Here is a 24465-nt window from a genome sequence, read left to right as displayed (position 1 = left end):
AATCAATGTTTTATACAGAGCGAATTTTGTTTCGGTTTGCAAGCTGCGGGACCTAAGCTGGTTACGTAGTCCGTAAAAGGCCTTATTCGCAGCCGCAACACTTCTTTTCACTTCGCGGGAAACGTCGTTGTCACATGTCACAAGTGTTCCAAGGTAAACAAATTCTTCAACAACTTCAAACACATCCCCATCAAACACTACCTCAGCACTTACACCACCATGCCTGACTCTATCTCTACCTGCAATCATGTACTTCGTCTTGGTAGAATTGATGGTCAGGCCTATCCTCGCTGTCTCCCTCTTCAGAGGCACGAAGGCCTCGTCCACTGACCTGCGATCGATTCCAATCAGGTCTATATCGTCCGCAAAGCCAAGGAGCATGTGCGACCTTGTGATAATAGTGCCATTTCTTTGCACGCCAGATCTCCTAATAGCACCCTCAAGTGCAATGTTGAACAGTAAATTCGAAAGTGCGTCTCCCTGCTTCAATCCGTCTAACGTCACGAACGAGGTTGACACCTCGTCTGCGATCCGAACACTTGATTTCGAACCATCCAGCGTAGCACGTATCAGCCTAATTAGTTTCGGCGGAAAACCACTTTCAGACATTATCTGCCAAAGCTCATTTCTTTTCACTGAGTCGTACGCCGCCTTGAAATCAATAAACAGATGGATCATTCGCAAGCTAAACATCTGGTCCGTTGTCGAACGGCCCTCACGAAAACCAGCTTGGTATTCGCCGACGAAGGACTCCTTGAGCGGTCTCAGTCTGTTAAACAGGATGCGTGACAGAATTTTGTACGCCGAATTCAGCAGGGTAATTCCTCTGTAATTGGCACACTCCAGTCTGTGCCCTTTCTTGTAGATAGGGCGGATGAGGCCATCCAACCAGCCGGTGGGCAATTCTTCGTCCTCCCATACCTTCAGAAGTACTCGGTGGATCGACTGGTAAAGCTGCTCGCTTCCGTGCTTGAGAAGCTCGACCGGGATCTCGTCATTCCCAGCAGCCTTACAGTTCTTCAGCTCGCTGATAGCCTTTTTAACCTCTCCTATGGTCGGTGGGTCCACAGCATGATCGTCATCATCTATGTTCATCCTGTTCCTCGCTACATTTCCATTCTCACCGTTCAACAATTGCTGAAAGTGCTCCTTCCACCTGGCAGCCACCGCCGTTTTATCGGTCAGCAAATTCCCTTCTCGATCATTGCTCATGGCGGGCACTGGTACGGTATTGTGCCGCGCACCATTGACCGTTGCATAAAATCTCCGCATATCATTCCGGTTCATGCTTTCTTGTGCGTCAGCTACCACACTTTCTTCGTGCTGCCTTTTCTTTCTGCGGTGGATTCGCTTTTCTTCGGCTCTCGCAGCCCTGTACCGCTCTCTGTTCTGCCGGGTACCGGCCACAAGCATACGGCTTCTGGCGGCATTCTTCATGTCTGTCACCCTCTAGCACTCTTCATCGAACCAGTCGTTCCGTTTTCGTCGTTGACCTGTGCCGACCACTTCCCACGCCGTTGTTGTCACAGCTTCGTGGATAGGGTCCCACAGGCTGTCGACGTCTCCAGCAACGTTGACTCTTCCCAACTTCTCGTCTAGTTGCTGACGGTACTGCGCAGCTACCCCATCAGTCGACAAGCGTTGTATATTGAAGCGTAGCGTTCTGTGTGTTGCGGAACTCGTGACGCTGGATAACCGCGCCCGAATTTTAGCTACAATGAGATAATGATCCGAGTCGATATTAGGGCCTCGGAAGGTCCTGACATCAATGACATCTGAGAAATGTCGCCCATCAACCAGCACGTGGTCTATTTGGGAGCAGGCATCGCCACTCGGGTGTCGCCAGGTGTGTTTGCGGATATTCTTTCGCGCGAAGTATGTACTGCTGATTGCCATCCCTCTAGCAGCAGCGAAGGTTACTAGCCGCAGGCCATTATCATTGGTAACGGAATGAAGGCTTTCCGTTCCAATGACGGGTCGGAAGAAATCTTCTTTCCCGATCTGCGCATTAGCGTCGCCGATGACTATCTTGACGTCTTGTTTTGGGCACTCTCCGTAGGCCTTATCCAGGCTCTCATAGAACTCATCCTTCATGTCATCGGGCTTATCGTTCGTTGGCGCATATATGCTGATCAGGCTGTAGTTGAAGAACTTGCCCTTCATTCTCAACAAACAGATTCGGTCGCTTACCGGTTTCCACCGAATAATTCGCTTCATATGCTTCCCAATCACTATGAAGCCAACCCCACGTTCTGCTCTGTTGCCACCGCTGTAGTAGATGTGGTACTTGAATGAAGTGTTGGCGATGGGGTCCACCGCTCGGAATTCGCGTTCTCCGGTTCTCGGCCAGCGTATTTCCTGGATAGCTGCCACGTTCACGCCGACATTCCGCAGTTCACAAGCCAGGAGCCCAACACGCGCGGGTTCATTCAAAGTTCTCACGTTCCAAGATCCAACTTTCCAATCGTTGTCCTTTATTCGTTACCGGGTCTGTTGCCGTAAAATCAATCCGTTTGCTCTACTTTTGCCTTTCTTGGTTGGTGAAGAGTCTTCGATAGGCCACCTAACCAGGGTTGCGCTACCTACATCGTGCTAGAGGGGCTGCCTCCTCGATGCTGACACAATACAGCATCGTCCGCTTGTTCTTTACATGATGACCACGGTCATAGCCATCACAACCATCCACCTTTATCAGGGCTTTGGACCTGTAGCTCTGGTTCTCAATAGTTTCAAGTTCTTTCGGACATGCTACTATGGTGAGCCGTCATGCGCTAGCGGTGTTTATAGACGTAGATTATAAAGATCGAAATAATGTACCTCGGATTTTTTCCCGCTAGATATCAGTATTTAGTCTATAATTTCATAATCGGAAAGTTACAAAATATTCTATCGGTGAAATTTTTCCCTTACATTTTGCATGGGCTGACATGTGTAGGAAAACGTGATTTTCATTGATTTTCATAGTCTGTATATGAAAAAATAGCTGAAAAGTGGAAAAAATCCAAATTTCACCGATGGAATATTTTAAATCCTTCCGATCATGAAAATATAATCTAAATACTGAACTACAGCGGAAAAAAATCCGAGGTACATTCGATTTGCATAATCTGCTGGTTTAGACATAGCGTGTTTCTGTCCTAATGTTTGGACGATGGATAGATATAGGTTAAACGCGGAATCTACCTGGCCCGGGATCGCTGTTTTACGTTCTACACAAAGGAAATAAAAAAACAAATGTTCATTTCTTTTTTTTTGGTTTTATAATTTTATTTCATTATCATGTCATAGTTATTGCAATATAGAACTATTTATTACATTTCTTGGAAATATTCGCTTTACTGGTTTTTGCTCAGTTTTCTTAAAAACGCTTTTGATAGCAAAATGGATGTTACTATGAGAGTGAGTGTGAGAGGAAAATAATTTGTTCTTTGTCGTTAGTATCTCAAACATATTCAAGGTTTGTTTGTAACCAATTAAGAGAGACAAGCATCAACAATTGATGGCATTTGAAAGTGGTGGTTGCTACTAACATGTTTGCGAAACGAATATAGGGTAATTACGATCTTCAACAGCTTGTATGTAGTTGTATTGTAGGGACTCGATCTTTGTCGGATAAATTTTCTGAAGCATGTTAACAAATTTCGAAAAGCTTAACCGAGAAAAACCGGTCGCCAATTATAGAACTAGGTACTAGCTGCCAAATACATGAAACACCCTAGCTTTCCTATGGTTATTTTTTTCTGAATGACGATTCATTTTATAATGAGTTTCGAATATCAGTCAGACTTGGGCGGTCTATCTCATTTTTATCTCGACTTTGGTTTGGGGTAAGATTAATGCTATTCACCTCGCGACTTTATTAGCCTTTTTGTATTAGTGTCTGTTTAGGCTCTAACATTAGTCGTAGTTTTTTTTTTGGTTTGCTAATATCATTATGCTCGCATTTATTGGTATGAAAACTGTTTTAAGGGCTTGTTAAGTTTGGGTTTTATTTTAATAGGATTCTACAATATACGATCAACAACTGGCATTTTCGGCTTATAGTTAAAAAAATATTTACATCATTCTCTTTTCTTCATCGATTTGCAACATTTTTGCAATAGTCATCATTAATCATAACAAGTTTGTTTTGTTTTTGGATTTTATACTTATATAATATGTATTTCTCTATTTTCGACCTAAACGCTAATTTCATTAGATTGTGGATTTTCAGCGCTTTTTCGAACAGTGGATAATGCTATAAAAACCATTCAGAAATTCGTTTTGCATTCGCTTCAACATAAATTGCACTCTTGCCAGACCTGAAAAAGTTTCAATCAATAGGATAGCCTAATCTAACTGATTTTTACACAATTAATATCTACACAGCCATTATCGCATTACTACAGTCATTCATTTGTCTATTGGTTTGGTACCGATGAACTTTACAACAATTTTACACAGAGGTTTTGTTCTTTGGACATTTGAACACCTATCCATTACATTGAGCACGATTTGCAACAATCTTGGGGAACATCATTCAAAATTTGAAATGTTCGCTATGGAACAGACGTTATCGAGTTTTTAACGAGCGCCAATAGAAACCAAAAGCAATGTTCGCTTTCTGATAGGGTCAAAGGATCTGTCGTTTGGCTTGTGACGTTTTACTGCGAATTTATCATATTAAACCCTACTAAAATGTGAAATTTCTTGTGGCCGCCATTAGCATTGACAAAAAGCTGGAAATTCAAGAAGATTAAAGTCTTCATTTGATGCAGGTCACATAAGTCGACAAATCAATTATATAGAGTATTGAATGTAGGTTGTCAAACTGCCATACCCTAACGCGTATAAGTTTTGGACATTAACGGCAAAATCATATAAATAGGAATATTCAAAACTAAATTGTAAGTACGCTTTGTTTAAAATAGTCTTTAACTGTGCACAAAGTACATTTATGTGGCCCTTTTTATATGAATAAAAAAAACTAAAAGTTTTACACCCCATACATTTGTTCGTTTTGACTCCCAGAAGCTAATGTGAAAGTTTGGCGTTTGAGTGAAATCAATCAAGTCTATAGACTTAGGGCCGATTTCTTCACTTTCGCTTAAGCCGTAAACCACGGTTTACGTAAACTAGGTACAAGGCCTAAGTTGGGGTGAAGAAATCGGCCCTTAGAATGTTGGGGGTGGGGTTCTCAGCGAGAATGAAGTTTCTATGCAAGAAATCGATCAAATGTATGGGAAATACTTTACATGATTGAAACTAAAAATACGTGACGTGTAAATCTAAGATTTTTTTGGTGTGTACTACAAAAGAATCCACCAAAACTTTCTACAGAGGATTCCACCAGGAATTTTTTGCCTGCAATTTTTGAGAGGTTCCCCAGGTTATCCTCTGGAGATTTTTCTAGGGAATCTCCAATAAATTCTTTTATGAATTCCTCCAGTGTTTCCTTCAAAGATTCTTCTTGGTATCTCTGAAGGTATCTTGCGAGGTACTCCTCCGAGGATTTTTAGAAATAGATTCATAAATTTCTTTTAGTATTTCTTGCAAAAATCCTCCAATAATCACTTCAGATAATCCTTAAGGAGTTCGAGAATTATTTTCAATGTTCTTTCAGAGATTTATTTAGGAATTTCTCCAGGGAATTCTCTGGTAATTTCTCCAGTGATTTCTTTGGTGATCCCTCTAAGGATTTCTCAAGAAATTAATTCATGGGTTTTCTGGAAATTTTCCAAAAAAATCTTCCAAGTTACTTTAGGGATTCGATCTGGAGGCTTTCAGAGAAATGCTTTGTTTAATCCGCTGAGTAAATATCAGTGGAATCCCTGGATGAATAATCTTTTGAAATTTAGTAATAGCTTCCTTGAAATACCTATAGTAGATAAAGGAAGAATGTCTCGTTGAATCCTTCGCGCCACTGGAGGAATTTTTAAATTCTAGAAAGAGAAATCATAGTAAAAGATTTGTACTATTTTCTGCTAGAACTGCTGACGAAACTCGGATAGATTTTCCTGGTGGAAATACTGGCAAAACTCTGGTGATATTCCTGGTGTAAACTCTGGTAAAACTTCTAGGGAAATTCCTCAAAAAACTCTTCTCATGGTGTAGTCTATGAAGGAATTACTGGTGAAATCTTTATAGGAAATTGAGGAATCCCTTGAGAAATTCCGGAAGGACTCCCTTAAACAATTCCAGGAGGAATCTCTTGGATAGTTATCTAGAGAGATCCCTGGAAAAAGTCTGGTAGATCCCCTAATAAATTCCGGGAGTAATCCGTAATAAATAGCCCGATGGAATCCAGAAAAATTCCCAGAGGAATTCCTCTAGGAACCTTTAGAAGAATTCTTGATAACAATAACTGACAGAACTTCTGATAAAATCCCAGAAGCTATTCATGATGGGATCCCACGAGGGTTTCATAATGAAATCCTAGAAGTATTCCTAATGGAATCAATGAAAGAACTTCTGATAGAATCCCTGCAGAAACTCTTAATGAAATCTATAGAAGGACTCCTGATGAAATCGCCAAAGAAACTTCTAATGGATTCTTGGAAGAACTTCTGATGTAAAACCTGGAAGAATTTTCCAAGGATTCCCTACGGAAAATTTCGATACAATTCCTGCACTGACTTCTGGTAGAATTTCTGATGGGACGTTTTATGGAAACCATGGAGGAATCCCTGATAAAATCCCTGGAATAAATCTTGATGGAATCCCTACGGGAACTCCTGCTATTATGCCTAGAAGCACTTCTGATGTTATCCCTGGAATAACTCCTAAAGGAATCTCTGAAGGAATTTTTAACGGGACCCCTATAGGAACTCCTGATAAAATCCCTGGATTTTTGAAAATATGCCTGGCGAAACTTCTTATAAAATCCCAAGAAGAAACCCTGATGGAATTTGTTGCGGAAACCCTGATATAATCTCTAAAGGAATTTCAGGTGCAATCTCCGAAGGAACTCCTGATGGAATATCTAGTAGAACTTCTGAAAGAACTCCTTTAGGAATTCCAGGTGGAATCTCCGAAGGAACTCCTGATGGAATTCCTGTAGAAACTTTTGATGTAATCTCTAGAGGAACTTCTGATGAAATCTCTGGAGGAACTCCCAATGGAATCCCTTAAGGAACTCTTGTTGTAATCCCCAGAAGAAATCCTGATGTACTCCCTAGAAGAACTTCTGATGTAATTCATAAAGAAGTTTCAGGTGGAAAGACATAGAGGAATTCCTGAAGGAATCCCTAAGAAATCCAATTGGAATTTCTGGAGGAATTCTTGATAAGATTCCTAAATTATTTACTGATGGAATCTCTAAAGGAACTCCTTATGAAATCTCTAAAAGCTATCCTGATGCATTTCCTTGAGTAACTCCAGATATATTCACCTGAAGGAATGCCAGGTAGAATCTTTGAAGGCTTTTCTGATGATATTTCTAGAGAAACACCTGACGTAATCCCTGAAGGAGCTCCTCATGAAATCTTTGGAGAAATTCGTTATAAAATTCCTGATGGAAATCCTGAAGAATCCCTTGAGGAACTCCTTATAAAATCCCTTGAAGAAATCCTGATGGAATTCCTTGAGGAACTCCTGACGTATTTTTTTTGAAAAACTACTGATATAATCTCTGGAGGAATTCCAGGTGGAATCTGATGGAACTCTTGATCGACTCCTTTGAGAAGCTGCTGATAGAATCCCTGATGTAATCCCTATAGGAACTCTTGATAAGATTCCTTATGGAATTCCTGATAGAATTCCTAGAGAAACTCCTTTCGATATCCCTAGAAGAAATCCTGATGTAATCTCTTGAAGAACTCCTGATATAGTCTCTGGAAGAATTCCAGGTGGAATCTCTGAAGTAACTCTTAAGGAACTGCTGATGGAATCCATGGAGGAATTCTTACAGATATTCTTGAAGGATCTCCTGACGGAATCCCTGGAGGAACTCCTTAGAAGATCTCCTGATGGAATCCCTGGAGGAACTTCTTATAGAATCCCTGGGGGAATGTCAGGTGGAATTCCCGAAGGAACTCTTGATAGAATCTTCTGGAGGAATTGCAGGTGGAATCTCTGAATAAACACCCGATGCAATCCTAGAAAAAAAAACTGATGGAATCTCTAGAGGAACTCCTAATGGAATCCCTAGAGGAGTTGCAGGTGGAATTCCTGAAGAAACTTCTTATGGAATCCCTGGAGAAATTCTAGATGGAATCCTTGTAGGATTCCCTAGAGGATCTTCTGAAAGAATCCCTGTAGGAATTCCAGGCGGAATCTTCAAAGGAACTTCTGATAAAATCTTTGGAGGAAGTCCCTGGAGGAATTCTTAATGGAATCCCTGGAAGAATTCCTAATTGAATCCCTATAAGAACTCCTGATGGAATCTTTTAAGAAACTCTTGATGAAATCCCTAGAAGTGGGAAGCCTTAGGGGAACTCCTGATGGAAACCCTGGAGAATTTTTTGATAGAATACCTGGTAGAAACTAAAGGAATTGCTAATGACATTCTTAGAAGAACTCCTGATGCAACTCCTAGAAGAACTTCTGCCGTAATCCCTGGAGGAGTTTCATGTGGAATCTCTGAAGAAACTTCTAATGTAATGCTAGAGCAACTCCTGATTTAATCCATGGAGAAACTTCTGATAAAATTGCTAGACGAACTCCTGATGGAATCCCTGAAGGAACTTCTGATGGAAGCAATGGAGTAATTTTAGATGAACACCTAATGAAATCTGTAGAAGAACTTCTGATGAAATCTCAAGAAGAATTCTTGATGGAATCCCTATAGAAGCTTCCGATGGGATCCCTATAGAGACTTCCGATGGAGTCTCTGGAGAAAATCCTAATGGAAACCCAGATGAAATCCTTCGTGGAATTCGTGATAGAATCTTTAGAAGTACTCCTGATGGAATTCCTGAGGGAACTCGTGTTTAAGGGCCCTATTTTATAAGTCGAGTCGATCAAAAACGACACGACTTGAGTCACTGTCGACCAAAAATTTCGCTCGACTTGGCTCTGTCACTCGAGTTTATCGACAGTTGTCACTCTATGTGATTGGATTACTATGGGAGTCGACGGGTGACATCTGAAATATGCATGCTTACTTTGATCGACAATGACTACATACGAGTCACGTGAATTCGCTCGAATTACAAAACAGACCCCTAAATCCGTGCTCCTGATAGCTAGAGGAACTCCTGATGGAATCACTGGAGGAAACTTTGATGGAGTTCCTGGTGGAATTTCTGAAATGAAATCCTTGGGGGAATTTCTTTTGATGATTTTTTTTAGAAATCTCTTGAGAAGTATCTGAAAGAATTCGTGATACGATTCCTGGGTAACACGTGATGGAATCCTTGGAACTAACTTATAGGGAAATTTCTAAAAAAAAATTGTTATAAAAATCTGGAGGAATTCTAGGAGGCAGCCTTCCACCGTCCCCGCAGCTAACCACACCACGCACCCACTGACTGCTTAGATCAGTAAACCTGTCACTATCAGTGCAGAAATTCAGATACTTTGCCGCGTATACCACACAGATATGGGTGTAGAAGAAACATTCAATACCTACTTTGTCACGCCATGCACCTGATATCCAAACAACCAAAACAAACTCGCCAGCTGTCACTTGGCATTTCAAAATGGCTGAATGGGAAATCTTGGACTACCGTTTTCCGACTTTTGCGTTCAATATTCTGGGTTTCTATATACACAAACATGTCGGAACACTTAAGGAACATAACAATGGAAAAATTTTCAAAATCCGCAAAATCTAAAATATAGATTTAATGTTAAAGAGGTGCTTCGAACCGTACCAAAAACAGTTCGTGCTAAATTCAAACGAACACTGTGATTCTTGAATAATGAACTAAATTATCCCTGAAAAATCGTAGCCAGTACCGTGGAAAAAAACAATGATTTTTATGAGTATGCATCACAGTATCAATAATCATGCTTCATACAAATGATATAAGCAAGTAAATTGTTGTTTTGATTAAAATTGAATTCTTAAAAATAACTACGATTTCAAAAGATTCATAAGTATGTTCAATCCAGAAAAATAATCGAATTACTGTAAAGGGTTCATTCAAATATTACGTAACGCAACCTCCCTCCCCCTGTTGCGTTACGTAATATTTGAACGATCCCAAAGAATGCAGAATTTCTCAATGAATTGCCTACCTTTAGACGTATTCCACGGTTTATTGTGTCACAATTTTGAAATAATTCCTAAAGTAAATGACTTGTAAGAGTTTGGCCTTCTGAAATAGCGTCAGCTTCAGAAATCTTTGGAGAGATTTCTGAGAATGTTTATGATTGTAGCTTGTCTGGTGAAACTCATTGAGCAATCATCAACAACAAAATTCTTAGAAGAATCTCAGGAGAATAACCTAGAGTTATCAAAAGAAGAATTATTTTGGCATAACTTTTTTTATATAGTTTTACGCAAGATCCTTTTTCATATTCTCGTGAAATAGTTATTTATGCAACAAGTTGCAAAATGATGATTTTTTCAGCACGAGTCGTACATTTATCCAACGAGGCTTGCCGAGTTGGATAAATACGACGAGTGCTGAAAAAATCGAGTTTTGCAACGAGTTGCATACAACATTTTTTGCTATTACGAAAAACGCAGTTTCAGTTGGATTATTTCCAGGAGCACAATCAAAATTGAAAAGAAAATCCACATGAACAGCTATGCCTAGAAGCCCTCGGTATTTTCAATCAGGTAGGCTGTGATGCAATAGTGTCTATTACCATAAACGTAAATGTCACAATATTTTTTCGCTTCACCCAAACTCAAATGGATCTTGATTCTTAATTCATGAAAGGGCCAGGTAAAATGCCGCTTGCAGTTTTCGTCTGTTTTGTAGATACAGTTATTTATAATGGGTCAAGCTTCCTACACAAACCGTGTAGGAACACGAAGTTCCAGTCAGTTTTGATCTGGCTCACCTACCGCCTCTACGTTCACTGGACGAGCTGATTCCGCATCCGTATGGTTCATCAACGGATACGGATCACCCAATGGATATAAAATCGTAAGCTTGTAGCCATTGTAAGTCATTGAGAACCACAGAGCAATTCGATGAATTGCGTTTGAAGAGACACAGCGAATTGCGTATGAAGAGTCATCGCGATGACAAATTGACTGCTCCCAAAATAGTAATGAAAAGTGCTACTTTTTAGCACCGTTTTGGGTGCTGAAAAGTAGCACTTTTCAGCACTGTTTGTTCTGTTAGGAAAAGTAGGCCGTTATGCTATTCAAACTATTCATGAAAAGTTGGCTAATATGATGCGGAATTGCAAAAAAAATATATAGGAGGATTTTTGGCAGAAGCCTGAAGATTTTGTGAACTCCAGGAAATGCCAAAAAAGTTCCTCTAATGATGCATTAATATTGTGACGAAATAAAATATTCGAAAAATTCAATCATTCGATTAGCCTTCTTCACATTTACGCATTTTTTCCATTTTTTCGCATCGGTCAGGCCTTCCCCCTTGTACATGGGGTAATAGATGTATTTTGGAAAAAGCGATAAGCGTATCAATTTTGGATGCATTTATTCGATTTTGCCGTAAATGTTCAAAATACAGTCAACACTTCATAACACGAAATTGAAGGGATCCCCGAGTTAAGAATACATCGAGTTATAGAACACAAAATCAGCACAAACTGAATTTCAAGGGATCGTCGAGATAGTCCTGAACTTTTTATTTTGGTCCTCTAACTGGATATTAAAATACGGGAAGGTCGAGTTGACTGTACTACATACATGCGTGACGCCATGTTCCAAATGATTGTGCTATTTTGCCACGAACGCCGTTTCCCTAAATGACCCTTTTCCCCGGAAAGTGATCAAGTTTTAAAGGAGCAAGAATAGTCTTATGAGGCATTTGGCAAAACATTTTTTCGTCAAGAACAGGCATTTTTGAAAAAAGGGATATAATTCTGGTATAATATATGCCAAATGGCCCGCCCTTTTTAGGGATAGGGTGGTAAATTATAAAGAACAGGCAGCAATAAAAAACAGGTTCTCATGGTGAGCTGTGGATCATGATTTTAGCAGAGGCCAGAAATAAGAGCTGCTCTCAATGTTATCTTATTTCAATCCCGGGTTATGGAAATTATGAATGCCAAAAAGTTTTCGGGGAAAACACATTCAGGAAACCAACGTTTGGGGAAAAAGCACAACCTCTCAACATATTCTCGATCCCGTGACATCTGATGTCCACACGCTTGATTAACTTCTTTCCGCTGAGCTCAATTATTCAAAACCTTTTGTTTTTTTTCGCGTTCAACTCCAGCGAAGTTCCTATGCAGTTACAAAAAGAGTAACGATGAAGTGTTTTAAATGTAGTCTTTTTAGTATGGCTTCAAATTATAAATAATTCTCCAAACAATTAATAATCACTTGCAAATTTGTCTTAGCTTCTAGCGATGCCTAATAGAGCTTGCTTGCTTCAGGTATAGTTACTAGCTTTAAACTCCCACTAATTTCCCTTACTCGTCTTACGTAAGTGGATAAGTTCAATCTAACGATTATCAAAACAGTTCCAAACATCGTGGTTGTGGCTGCCCATAAACATTCACAGAAGGATATCAAGAAAACACAACAGAAATGGTACCCAACTGAACAACGATTCGATCAATTATTCAATCAGCAAACAGCGCGGCAAGTGCTCCCGCAGATAGTCGAACAGTTCCTGCGACGCTCCGGGACAGTTGGTCAGTTCCAGCTCCTGCAGATGGCGCAGCTGTATCAGGCTGGACAGGCCGGAAGAGGTAAGCAGGGGGCAACCGGCCAGCGACAGCACTTGGAGGTTTCGCATCGAACACAGATGCTGCAGGCCAAAGTCGCGGATTTGCGTGCACCAGCGGAGAAACAGGGCGGACAGGGAGAGCATCGTCGAGATGTAACCGACTCCGATGTCGGTGATGTGGACACATCTGGAATAAGAAGAAACGGTATTGGTTCAAAATAATGATCTTATTTAATAAATCGCAAATAAAGTGAAGAAATTGTCCTGATGATATTAGGAGAAGAACAATTTTATATATGGCAAACTAACGTAAAGCGTTATAAGCATTTGAGCCTCACGAGCTATGAGGTAAAACTATTAATCCCTGTACCGGCAGCTTCACTTTTTACCGCTAAAAAATATTTAAATCGCAATAACTTTTTTGTTTCCAGATATTTTGCACCATTTTTTCACAAGATCTCCAAAAACTCTTCTAGTTTAAGGATTCGTGTCGATATTAATAATTGGTTATCTACTTTTGAAAATATTACAATGTTCCTTGGGGACCGACATTCTCCATATAAAATGTCTTTGACGGCCATTTTGTTTTTGGACAATTTATCAAAAAAATAAAATGTGTACTATACAATGTCAAATAATAAGGCGCTACTCTGGAAAAATCATACAAATCGGTTCAGTATTTTTGGAGAAATCTGAAAATTGCGATATGAGGTTTCAACAGTTTTCAAGATCTTTATTTAACTAGCGGACTGCCAGAAACATAAATGCTCATAACTCAAAGACGGCTGCACCAAATTGCTTCATTTTTTCACGATATACTCGCATTAATGTATCATTCCGTGGAGCGAATATCCGAATACGATAAAACATTTGTAGCCTCAGATATTTAAGCGGGCTATGGCTACGCGTCGGTCCCCCAATCTCCGGATCCAGATGACCAATTATCAATATCGACACATATTCTTAAACTAGAATAGTTTTTTGAGGGCTTGTGAAAAAATGGTGCAAAACTATCGGGAAACAAAAAAGTTATCGCAATTTGAATATTTTTTAGCGGTAAAAAATGAAGCTGCCAGTAGAGGGGTTAATATGTCAATTCAAATAATAGTCCATTTTACGAAACTACAACACTGATGATATTGCTGTTACTTTTACACGTTACGACACCGCCTTCTCTCAAAATTTCATTCATAAAATATGGCCGGTACGCTGATCATAAGTACTGTGCAAAAGGATAGGACAAGAAACGGTCAAGGAATGATTCCGCTACCGAAATTACTTTAGCTGTACGCAGCTGAGAAGTAGAGCTGATTTCATAACGTCGGTAACGCCTGCCATACAAATCAAAGGGAGCTGTCACTTTTCCGAACGGAAAAATGTGGCGCTCAATTATTCCGCAAGTAAAAGTGACATTTCGCTCAAACTGAATCAGCTGTCAAAATTACTTTGGTAAAAAGGAGAAATTTTACTTGAGTGATTTACGTTTCAGGTCCGTACTTGGCTTAACAACAGCAAAAGTACTACAAAGTAACTTGTATGAAAATTGAAAATGAGATATGTGTAACTTAAACAGAAAATAAGTTTGTTTAAAATTATTTTCCAATTGATTTTCAAGCGCTAAGGTATATTAAACTATTATTCGTCAGATTATTCTGACGTCCAGTCAGTAATGCATATCAAGCATTGATTTGAATTTCTGAAATTCTATGTTTCGTTTTAGCGTAATCGTTGATAATGACAAATTAAACCATGGGGGGGGGCATGATATTTTTATATTCTTAGACTCCTCTTCCTTTGTCGGTCGGTTTTTCGTCTACACAAAAAAAAATGTGTCGATCGTGATCTTTGGTCAAACAAACTACCCCCGCCCTTCTCCCCCCATGGATGATCACGTTGTTTATGGACAGCACCTTGTGAGAGATGGGCGCGAAGCAGAAACCTACGAATAAATAGGGTAGAAGCAAACCAAAAAAAACCCTGGTGCTCCGTTTGTGCCACTTTTTTGTTGCCTCCAATGGATCAATGTACGAGTTCACTATCTGACCTTTGAGCGGTGCCGTGTTGTTTACGTGACCATGGCAACGAGTGAATTCGGCACCGCTTAAACGTCAAATTAGTGAACTCGTGCATGGGGCTCTGCACAAAAATATACCTCTCTCTTTCACTCTTTCACGAAATTTGTAAACAGCAAGGCCAGAAAAAGTCAAAAACCCATACAAAGCGCAGAGCCCCATTGGTTCATGGATCAATGCACGAGTTCAGTCGTTGATGTTTGAGCGGTGCCATGTTCATTGGCGTAGCTAGGATTATTTTCTGGAGGAAGCCTAGAGGGGGCCTAGCAAATACTTGTTTTACAAAAGTAATGTCGATAGCAATAATCACGATTTTTACAAATTTCATAATTTTAACTGATTTGTATTGATTTTATTTACATGTTATTTTGTTTCATTTCGTGGCCATCAGTATATTTGTAAATTTCAATTTTCACTACGGAAAAGATTCATTCTTTTTATGATCCAGTCAAAAATCCTTCAAGAATTCTTAAATAAAAAAAAACTCACAAGGAAATTGATTCGTGATTCTTCCACGAACTTTTCAGATCTTCAAACATGTGCTTTGAAGAAATTCCCCTGAGAATTTCCTCGGGGATTTCTTCATGAATAAGTATCGTAGTTTGAGTTCGTCCTGGGATTCCCACGGAAAATCATTCCCAGACTTTCTGATCTCATCAGAAAATATCTCTAAGAATCCAATTGCTTAAAAAATTTCTTAAACAATTCCGCCATAGATTGCATTACAAATTCTTTTAATGATTTCTACTGGAAGGTCCTCTACGTACTTATTACGTTTAAATTCTAATTGTAAATTTAAATAATCCTCCAATAGCTCATTAATAATTTGTTTAGGATTTTCAGGAATCACTGAGGATTTCTCCAAATAATAGTACAAAAACTCTAGGAATCTCACCAAAAATGTCTTCAAGATCGCTAAGCAAGGATTCATTCCACGAATTCTTCTTAATCCTTTCAAAACATTTTTTTTTATTTATTCAAAAATGCCCAACTAAGAAATGTTTAAAGAACTCTAACATTCCTATGAAGTTCCTAACGGAATAAGTTCAACTTTTCTTTCATTCTTCAGCGAAAATACTCAAAGATTTCCCGAGTAATTTGTTCAGGGATTCCCTTGAGAATTATATTATTGTTTCTCTAAGATTTCCGAAAAAATACCAGAGACTAATCTTAGTATTTTCCAGAGATTTTTTTCTTTAAATTATTTTAAAGATTGAAAATTTACCAAAAAAAAAATTATCAGTTTTGAAGTTTCATCAAGCATTTCTTCGGGCTCTGGAAATTACTCCAATCTTTCCGAAAGTTAATCTCAGAATTCTTTCATAAATAACATTTAAAAATGTATCCACTCTCAATTTTTTGGTTCAAAAACCACTCCATGAAAAAAAAACAAAAAAAATTGGTTCAATTGCAGCATGAACAAAATTTGGAAAAAAAAATACTAAATTCCTTTCGTAAAATTCAAGAATTATATCATAGAATGAAACTTGTTGACAATGTACCTCAGGAAAAAGCGTAAGTGGTCCATGTAGGATTTACTTCAAAATACGTTCTAAACTGCAAAATCATTCATACTGTATATTGCAATACCAAATTATCTCAGATTTATGCATAAAAATTGAAAATCAAGAACATCAAAAATAAATTCCGGATAATTGAGTCTAAAATTCCGGATAATCGAATCCCGGATAATCGAGTCCCCGGATAATCGAGTCTCCGGATAATCGAGTCCGATCTGTACTGAAATTTTATAAAGAATATCGAAAATTTTTTTTGAAAATTTTTGTTACAAATCTGTTGGAAATAAAAAAATGAACTAGGGTTTCAATGGTAGTAATGGACCCCTTAGTAGCTGAAATTAATTCTAGACGCTTTTCCGCAATGATATCTCAGACGCATATACGTTTTGTGGAGTCTAACAACAAACTCAATGTCTTTACTTCATAGTACGTCTATGAAACATACAAAATCATTCAATTTTTCCAGCGAAATATGCATTTGAAAAACTGTTGTCCGAATGCCTATTATGGACCCTCCCGGGGTCCCGGGGATTGTTTACAAATTTGACGTTGCGTATTATGGACCCTCCATTTGATTCCCATGTAATCCGGCTCGCTGCCGACGAGCCTATTATGGACCCACCTGGAAATGCGTATTATGGACCCTCTTGTGTGGTTTAATTTACAAAACTGTTCAAATATCTGTATTTATGCGCCTCAAACCAAATATTTTGCCTGAAACTGCTGACTAACAATGTAATCGAAGTTCCCCCGGTGAAATTTCATAGGAATAAAGTTGCTTTGAGTGTTAATTTTATGTTTTTCTGTAGGGGGTCCATAATACGCAAAGGGTCCATAACCGGCATCGACTCCCTAATAAGTTTTCTTGGAAAAATTTAGTTTAAGCAATAAATAATAATAAAGCACTATGGTCAATTTTGTTACATTATTCCACACTAGGTTGAAATTCTGTCATTCATTTGAAGAAAACTTTGCCATGCTGAAATTGTTTGAAAGTCAAGTCATATTTTTCGACAAAATTCCCGCTATGTACTGTCTGAGAAATTCCTTTAGTAATTTTGTCTATTTTTTTCATATTTTTTTTCGGACATTATATGAGTTGAAGTTGTAACATATACCTACATTATAATTGTATTACTTTAGTGAATTCATCACCTCGAGCAGGATATCCCCCAAAAACATGATAAATGAGAACGCAGTGAATATGCTGCTTTATGCTGAAACAGCATTATTTGGATTATTCAGAAAAATTTTGGGAATCAAATTTTCAGGATACTGACGCTATTTGTACCACGGTATTTTTTGCAACGGAGATATCGAAAAATTGCGCTTATCACATACAGCAAGAAACTAGTTCTAACAAATAACCATACGATCGACGGCCGGACGATTAAGCTTTCGGTTGTCGAGCGATTCACCGAGGTCAGAACCGCCACGCTGATGCTGTGTAAGACAAGCGAGGTTTGCTTACTATAGATGTTCAACATAAAATAACTTAAATTGAAGAGATTTTTGTCAATAACAAGAGTCATGAACATTGAATCAGAAAATTTTGCTTCATGTCATGTTTTATTTAAATTTATATTTTTATCATAAAAAATTCTGGGGAGGGGGGGGGGGTTGTTGGCTGGATGATTGTGGAGGGGGCCAGGTATTTTTGCAACGGAGATGTCGTCAATGATGGCTCCTGATTTCTGAAAGTCCATTAAAAATTCCTCAACAAATGTTCAAAGTGATGCAAAAGTTACCACTAAGATTTAAATTCATTAAAATCATTTTCACGTCAAATCTCTACAGTAATACAAAATAGTCGATAATTACTCCTTCAAAAAAGTTGGCTTTGAATTTATAGAGGTAGGAAAAAATGGGCTCTACATCAATATGTGCCCGTACACACTATAATTATTTTACAGGAGTCCGTGAATTTCACCGTAATCTAAACAGCTGAAAAGTTCGGTGAAATATATTAACGGAGTACAGTAAATTTTTACAGTTTTTTGTAAAATTTCACCGCAATCCGTTAAATTTCGGTGTTTTATTTTACCGAACTATTCAGCTGTTGAGATTACCATAATTCACGGATTATGGTAAAATAATTTAAGTGAGTAGTATAATGAAACATCGGAGTTTATACAAAATTTTAACTAAGATTTTAGTTACAAATTTTTTCAGTAAAAATTCCATCGGTTTTCACATCAACCATTTTCCGTTATAAAAGACGTAGAAAAGAAAACAAGATTTTTTATAGTGAATCATAAAAGGACCATTTAAGGTGAATATGAATCGAAGCCAAATTTCAAATTTTCAAGAGCACAAATCTGGCGAACCAAATATCCGTTTGAGCTGAAAACTTAATCGATTCGTCACAGGCTGGTGGTGACCAATCGATTAAGTTTTCAGCTCAAACGGGTGTTCGGTTCTCCAGATTTGTGCTCTTGAAAATTTAAATTTTGGCTTCGATTCATCTTCACCTTAAGCTTTTCTGTGAGGTACATTGTCAACAAGTTTCAAACATTCTGCGAATTAATTCTTGAATTTTACGACAGGAATTTAGTTTTTTTTCGAATCATATTCAAGCTGCATTTTTTTCAAAAAAATACCAACAAAATTCTTTCAAATCTTTCTTTGTATATGTTTCGTTAAAAATCTGATATGAAGTGATTCGTAGAGGAATTTGTAAAACAATTCCTAAAAATATATTGAGATATTCTTGGGGAAGTTTTTGAACCAAAAAATGGAGAGTAAATATATTTTTAATTGTTTTTTATGAAAGGAAAAAATAGAGTATAAAACTTGAAAGAATACCTGATGAAACTTCTGGAGAAATTAAAGAATAAATTGCCAAATCTTAGTGAATGTTGTGAAAAATTTCTTCAAAAAAATAAAATCGTTAGTGCGATTTAAAGAAAAAAAACTCTGGAAAATGCTTAGATAAATCTTTGGTAAATTTTTCGGAAGAATGTTAGGGAATCAATAACATAATTTCTAAGAAATCCCTGAACAAATTACTCGGGAAATCTGGGAAATCTTTGAGTATTTTAGCGGAAGAGTTTTTGAGAGACAGTTGAACGTATTCCGCTAGGAATTTTATAGGAATGTTAGAATTGTTTGAACATTACTTAGTTAGGCATTTGAAAAAAAAATAATAATTTCGAGTTTTGAAGGAATGCGAGATCGGAGAACTGTTCTGAGAAATCATGAATAACATTTTCCCAATTGAAATCTTTTTAATTGCTTTTAAAATTCTTGTGAAATATTACGAGCAATCCTTAAAGTAACACCTTTAGTCATTTAGTTTTTTTGCAGGAAGTCTGGATAATTTTTGCTGCGATTTTTTCAAACAATCCTGTAGAGAAACTTTAGACGAAACTTCAAAAACAAAGTTGGAAAAACTGTTGACGAACTCTTTGAAGAATTCGTGAAATGAATCCTTGCTCGGTGATTTTGAAAACGTTTTTGGTGAGACTCCTAGATTTTTTGTACTATTTTTTGGAGAAATGTTTAGAAATTCCTGAAAATCCTAAACAAACTGTTAATGAATACAGGAGGATACTTTAAACTAGCAATTGGAATTTTTGACTGGTTATAAGGAGAATGAATCTTTTTTGTAGCGAAAATTTATATTTACAAATATCACTGATGTGCTGCGAAATGGGACAAAATAACAAATTGATAAAATCAATACAAATCTGTCAAAACTACGAAATTTGTGTAAATTTGTGCCACGCCAATGGAGTTGGCTGCTTGTAATTTCAAAAAGAAAAAACTTAGTCGTGCTAGTTTATATTGACTTGAAAAAGTATCACTGTACGTGCTAACATGCATAACGTATGCTGATACTTTTTCAGCTTTGCCAGTGCAAAACCAACTGATTTTTTTATTCGAAATCGTGGGATGAATTAGCAACAATTAACAAGTGAACCTTCATTCTTACCGGTCAAGCGTCAGCTCCTCCAGCTGGTTTAGATCACAGGCAATGTACTCGAGCGCGGCGTCCGTTATCCGTGGACACCAAGACAGATCGAGGGCACGCAGCTTCTGTAGGTTTTCGGCGATCAACTCCACACCATCGTCCGTCACTTTACTGCAGCCGGAGAGTGATAATACTGTTAGATGGGGCAACGAGTGTACTGCAAGAAAAAAAAAAAAGAAACAAATGTTAAGGGATGTTTTAGGATAATGGTTCTACTGTAATTAGAATCTATTGGCATTCTCGCCTCAATTTTCACCTTCATGTCTTATAGTTGGTTTTCCTAAACGATATTAAAAAATAAAGGAAATATCAAAAAAGTGCATCCATAATGTACTTTTTTTCTGAAAGATAGGGCCGCGTCCACTTCTTGGCACTTTTGATTCACTTCGGCAGTGGGGTTTTTTGAAAGCTACCGAGCTCATGAAATGATGATACCCACGATACACAATATTATTATTTGTGTCTGCCGTGGATGATACCATGTGCTTTGAGGCAATCGAGCAACGCTTTCTAATTCCGTTGTGGCAGGAACCGCACGGATACGAAGCTTATTATTTATTGTTGTCCCTCACATCTTATTCAACCAAGCCATGTAAATCTAGCCATTGAAAAGTCCAAAAGCTTGTGGTAATGTTGGTTACTCGTAATATCCGCTTCACCCTTGCCCTAGCTGATTTAATCCAAAGGACCAAAACCGTCAAATCCAGCAAATCTTATTTCCTTTCGAATTCCCAAACGTGCTCTCCCTTATATGCGGTTAAATGAGGGTCATCCGCAGGAAGCCATCGGTTGCAAATCATCAGAGGTAAATCGTGTTAGGTATTTTTGAGGATGAACACAAATCGATAAGCATTTTCCTGCTGGTTTGTTTCGCTTTTTGGGGTTGTCACCGAAGGATAAAGGTAATTTTTTCTTACTGTAGCAAGATTGCTGCGTCAACTTACCTATATTTACGACTCCGTGGTTGGTGAGCTCCCAGCAGGACTGTAACCGCAAGATGCTTAGGCTGTGGCTTTGTTTGGGTGAAAAATAACCGAGGGCTGCATCCGTTACGTGGTACGCCTATAGGGGAGGAACAGGAAATCGATATAGATACTGCAGGAAATGGACCAGAAATGAGCAATGCACTCGCGGTTCTTACCTGCAGGGAGAATTCGTACAGTGAAGGCAACAGTTGTGCTACGGCTCCGACCGCTTCGTCAGCTACGTTTATGCAATCTGCCAACGACAGGGACACTATCCGAGGCGTTAGGCATGCCCAAAGTCCAGCTTCGGTGATTTCATTGCATCCGGCTAGTTCAAGCTCGAACAGTGACTGGAAGTAGAACGGAAAGAATGAAAACTCTTTTCTGGCTTCATCATATCTTCACCTTAATGTGGAGGCAGTTATAGAAAGTCGTGCAGCGAGACGGGATTCACTCAGATGTATATATCGGATCCAAATTATCAGCAGTCCGTGTAAGTAATTTAAATGACGCAGAAATTAGATGACGTTTTAGGCATTTCAAAGTAAAAAAAATATTATATAGGTATGTAGGAAGACTGTTTAAATTCTAATTTCTTGAGGTGAATAGAATATAATATGCAACTCAATGTTTGGCATTAGGAAATAGAAATAGTGAAAACTTAATTGCTGCTGCTTTGAGTATATTCACTCCCATCCAAACGTTTGGGTCACTTCCTAAAAGCATTTTATTTTTTTTTATTCTTTATTATTATCATTCCAAACATAACATTAATTTCTTATATCTAGGTGTTCTGTGTTAGAAAACACTATCATCCTAATTTCGTAAAACTAAATAAAGCATTTATTAACATTTTGTTAACAACATATTACATTTCATTTACCGTAGCAGTTAAGAATTTTCACAGGTAAATTGATTTCACCTGTTTATGTGAGCAAACGAAAAACGTTTTCAATTTACTTAACCTAAATATATAACGCATTAATCGTGGCAATAGAAGATTGCAACGATTTTGTCTCAAAATATTAATAATTTTATTCGTCATTTGTTCCAATGTTTCAACATTAGATATTCTATGTAACCCATTTATAGTACAGTACAGGGAGGGAGCTTCAGAATTATTTTAAAAATTTTATTTTGAATCCTCTGCAGAGCTTTCTTCCTGGTATTGCAACAGCTAGTCAATATTGGTAAAGCATACAACATCGCTGGCCTGAAAATTTGTTTGAAGATCAAAAGCTTTGATGATAATAAATCTTCGAGCTGTTTAGTAGAATACCTATAAGTAGATGAAAAAAACCGAATTTAGTACTATACCATTTAATTCCACTAGAGTTTGTAGTGGAATTAAATGGTATAGTACTAAATTCGTTTTTTTTTCATCTACTTATAAAAAGCTTGTTTTTAAGACAAAGTTATTATTAGTTGAGTTTTGGAAGCATTAGGAGAAATCTTCCACTTTTGCAAGTATGAAGAAAAAATATCCAAACTTTTTTGCAATCGACTACAGATGACACGCAGGCTTCGTCCATTGGCGGAGAGGCCTGTATCATCCACAAACAAAGATTTGCGAATTGAGAAAAATTCAGGGTCGCTTATTTTGCCGGAAAACTCAGTTGGATTTTTTTTTTGTTTTCCTCTGACACTACTTACTTTGAAAAATCATAACTCAAGAGCGAAGCATCGTAGAAACAAAGATTTTTTATGAAAATAAAAGCAAATTTTCTAAGGAATAAAAAAAAAATATTTACTGGAAAAAGTTATCTACAAAATTTTCCACCGTTGAGAAAATTCGTGAAGAAAAGCCGAAAAAACTGTGCTCCAACTCGTGGAAAATTTTCAAAAAAATATTTTTGAGAAGATAATTTCATAAGCTTTAATCGCTGAAATTTTTGAAATGTACTTTTTTTCGTTTTGAGTTATGGCCAATTTTGAAAAAAATGTGCAAATGTGCCATTTTGAGCCTTTTCTTTGAAAAATCATAACTCAGGAAAGAAGCATCGTAGAAACAAAGTTTTTCTATGAAAATGAAAGCAAATTTTCTCAGAAATAAAAAAAAATAACTGGAAACAGTTTTCCACAAAATTTTCCACCGTTGAGAAAATTCGTAAAGAAAAGCCGGAAAACTATGTTCCACTTAGTGGAAAACTTTCAAAAATATATTTTTGAGTAGTTAATTTCATAATTTTTGAAATGTATTTTTTTTTTTCGTTTTTGAGTTATAGCCAATTTTGTGGAAAATGACCATATAAGTCTTTTCTTTGAAAACCCATATTTCAATCGAAGCATCGGAAAAACAAAGATTTTTTATCAAAGCAATCGCAAATTTTCTTAAACATCTGGAAAGATTTCTAAAACATCTGAAAAAAAAGGATTGGTTTTAATGAAGTATAAGTCGGAATGGGTGATATTTTTCATGAAAAATTACACCGCTAATAAAAACTGAAAAAAAACTGTTTCTGCCTCAATTTTTCATTACACTGAAAAGGGATTCTTTCTTTTCTATGGAACAAATAAGATCATTATTATTTTTTTTTAATTTTATTTATTCAATTATTCAGTATATAACTTACATTTTCATTTTAATACTATCTAAACCAAGAAAATACAGCATGCTTTGTTCTTAATAATACAAATAAACGAAAACCTTTTGGTGTTAGCAACCAAAGACAATCTTCTCGGTTGAAAAAATAGATAGTATTAAGATGAAAATGTAAGTTATAAACTGAATAATTGAATAAATAAAATTAAAAAAAGAAGAAAAACTGAATTCTTAGCGGTGTAATTTTTCATGAAAAATATCATCCATTCCGACTTATACTTCATTAAAACCAACCCCATATCTTTTTTTCAGATGTTTTAGAAAATTTGCAATTGCTTTGATAAAAAATCTTTGTGTTTCCGATGCTTCGATTGAAATATGGGTTTTTAAAGAAAAGGCTTATATGAGCGGTTCCATTTGAATTCGAATGTCGGTTTACTTTTGTATTTTTTGATTTGGATGAAATTTTGCACATGCTTTCTTTATGCCTAAAAATGCCTTTTTGCATCATCGGCTCGCCATTTTGACTCTAGCCTTACTTTTGAGAAGGGCCTAAGAAAAAAAATCCTTAATAATTTTCAAAAAATTATAACTTAGAAACGGTTTGTCCGATCAGTTTGGTGCCTTCCGCAAAGTTTTAGGTAATTGTT

At 37.3% G+C, this 24465-nt stretch overlaps 1 protein-coding gene across 2 annotated transcripts in view; it reads right to left on the bottom strand.

Moving 5' to 3' along the window:
• Positions 1–9972: 9972 nt before the first annotated feature.
• Positions 9973–24465, bottom strand: part of LOC5575480 (F-box/LRR-repeat protein 16) — a 163652-nt gene continuing 149159 nt past the window's right edge. The window contains exons 3-6 of one of the 2 annotated variants that reach the window (XM_021849086.1): positions 21450–21623; positions 21253–21370; positions 20270–20465; positions 9973–12930 (exon numbers count right to left, since the gene is read on the bottom strand). In XM_021849086.1, coding sequence (XP_021704778.1) covers positions 12633–12930; positions 20270–20465; positions 21253–21370; positions 21450–21623 — 786 coding nt within the window. In that variant the 3' untranslated portion in view covers positions 9973–12632. The remainder of the gene's footprint in view (positions 12931–20269; positions 20466–21252; positions 21371–21449; positions 21624–24465) is intronic. The other variant, XM_021849085.1, reaches the window with a different exon arrangement.

This window comes from Aedes aegypti, chromosome 3 (genome assembly GCF_002204515.2).
Source record: "Aedes aegypti strain LVP_AGWG chromosome 3, AaegL5.0 Primary Assembly, whole genome shotgun sequence".
NCBI classification, from domain to species: Eukaryota; Metazoa; Arthropoda; class Insecta; order Diptera; family Culicidae; genus Aedes; species Aedes aegypti.
Note: the sequence above shows the minus strand (reverse complement) of the source record. Positions and strands in the feature narration are given on the sequence as shown.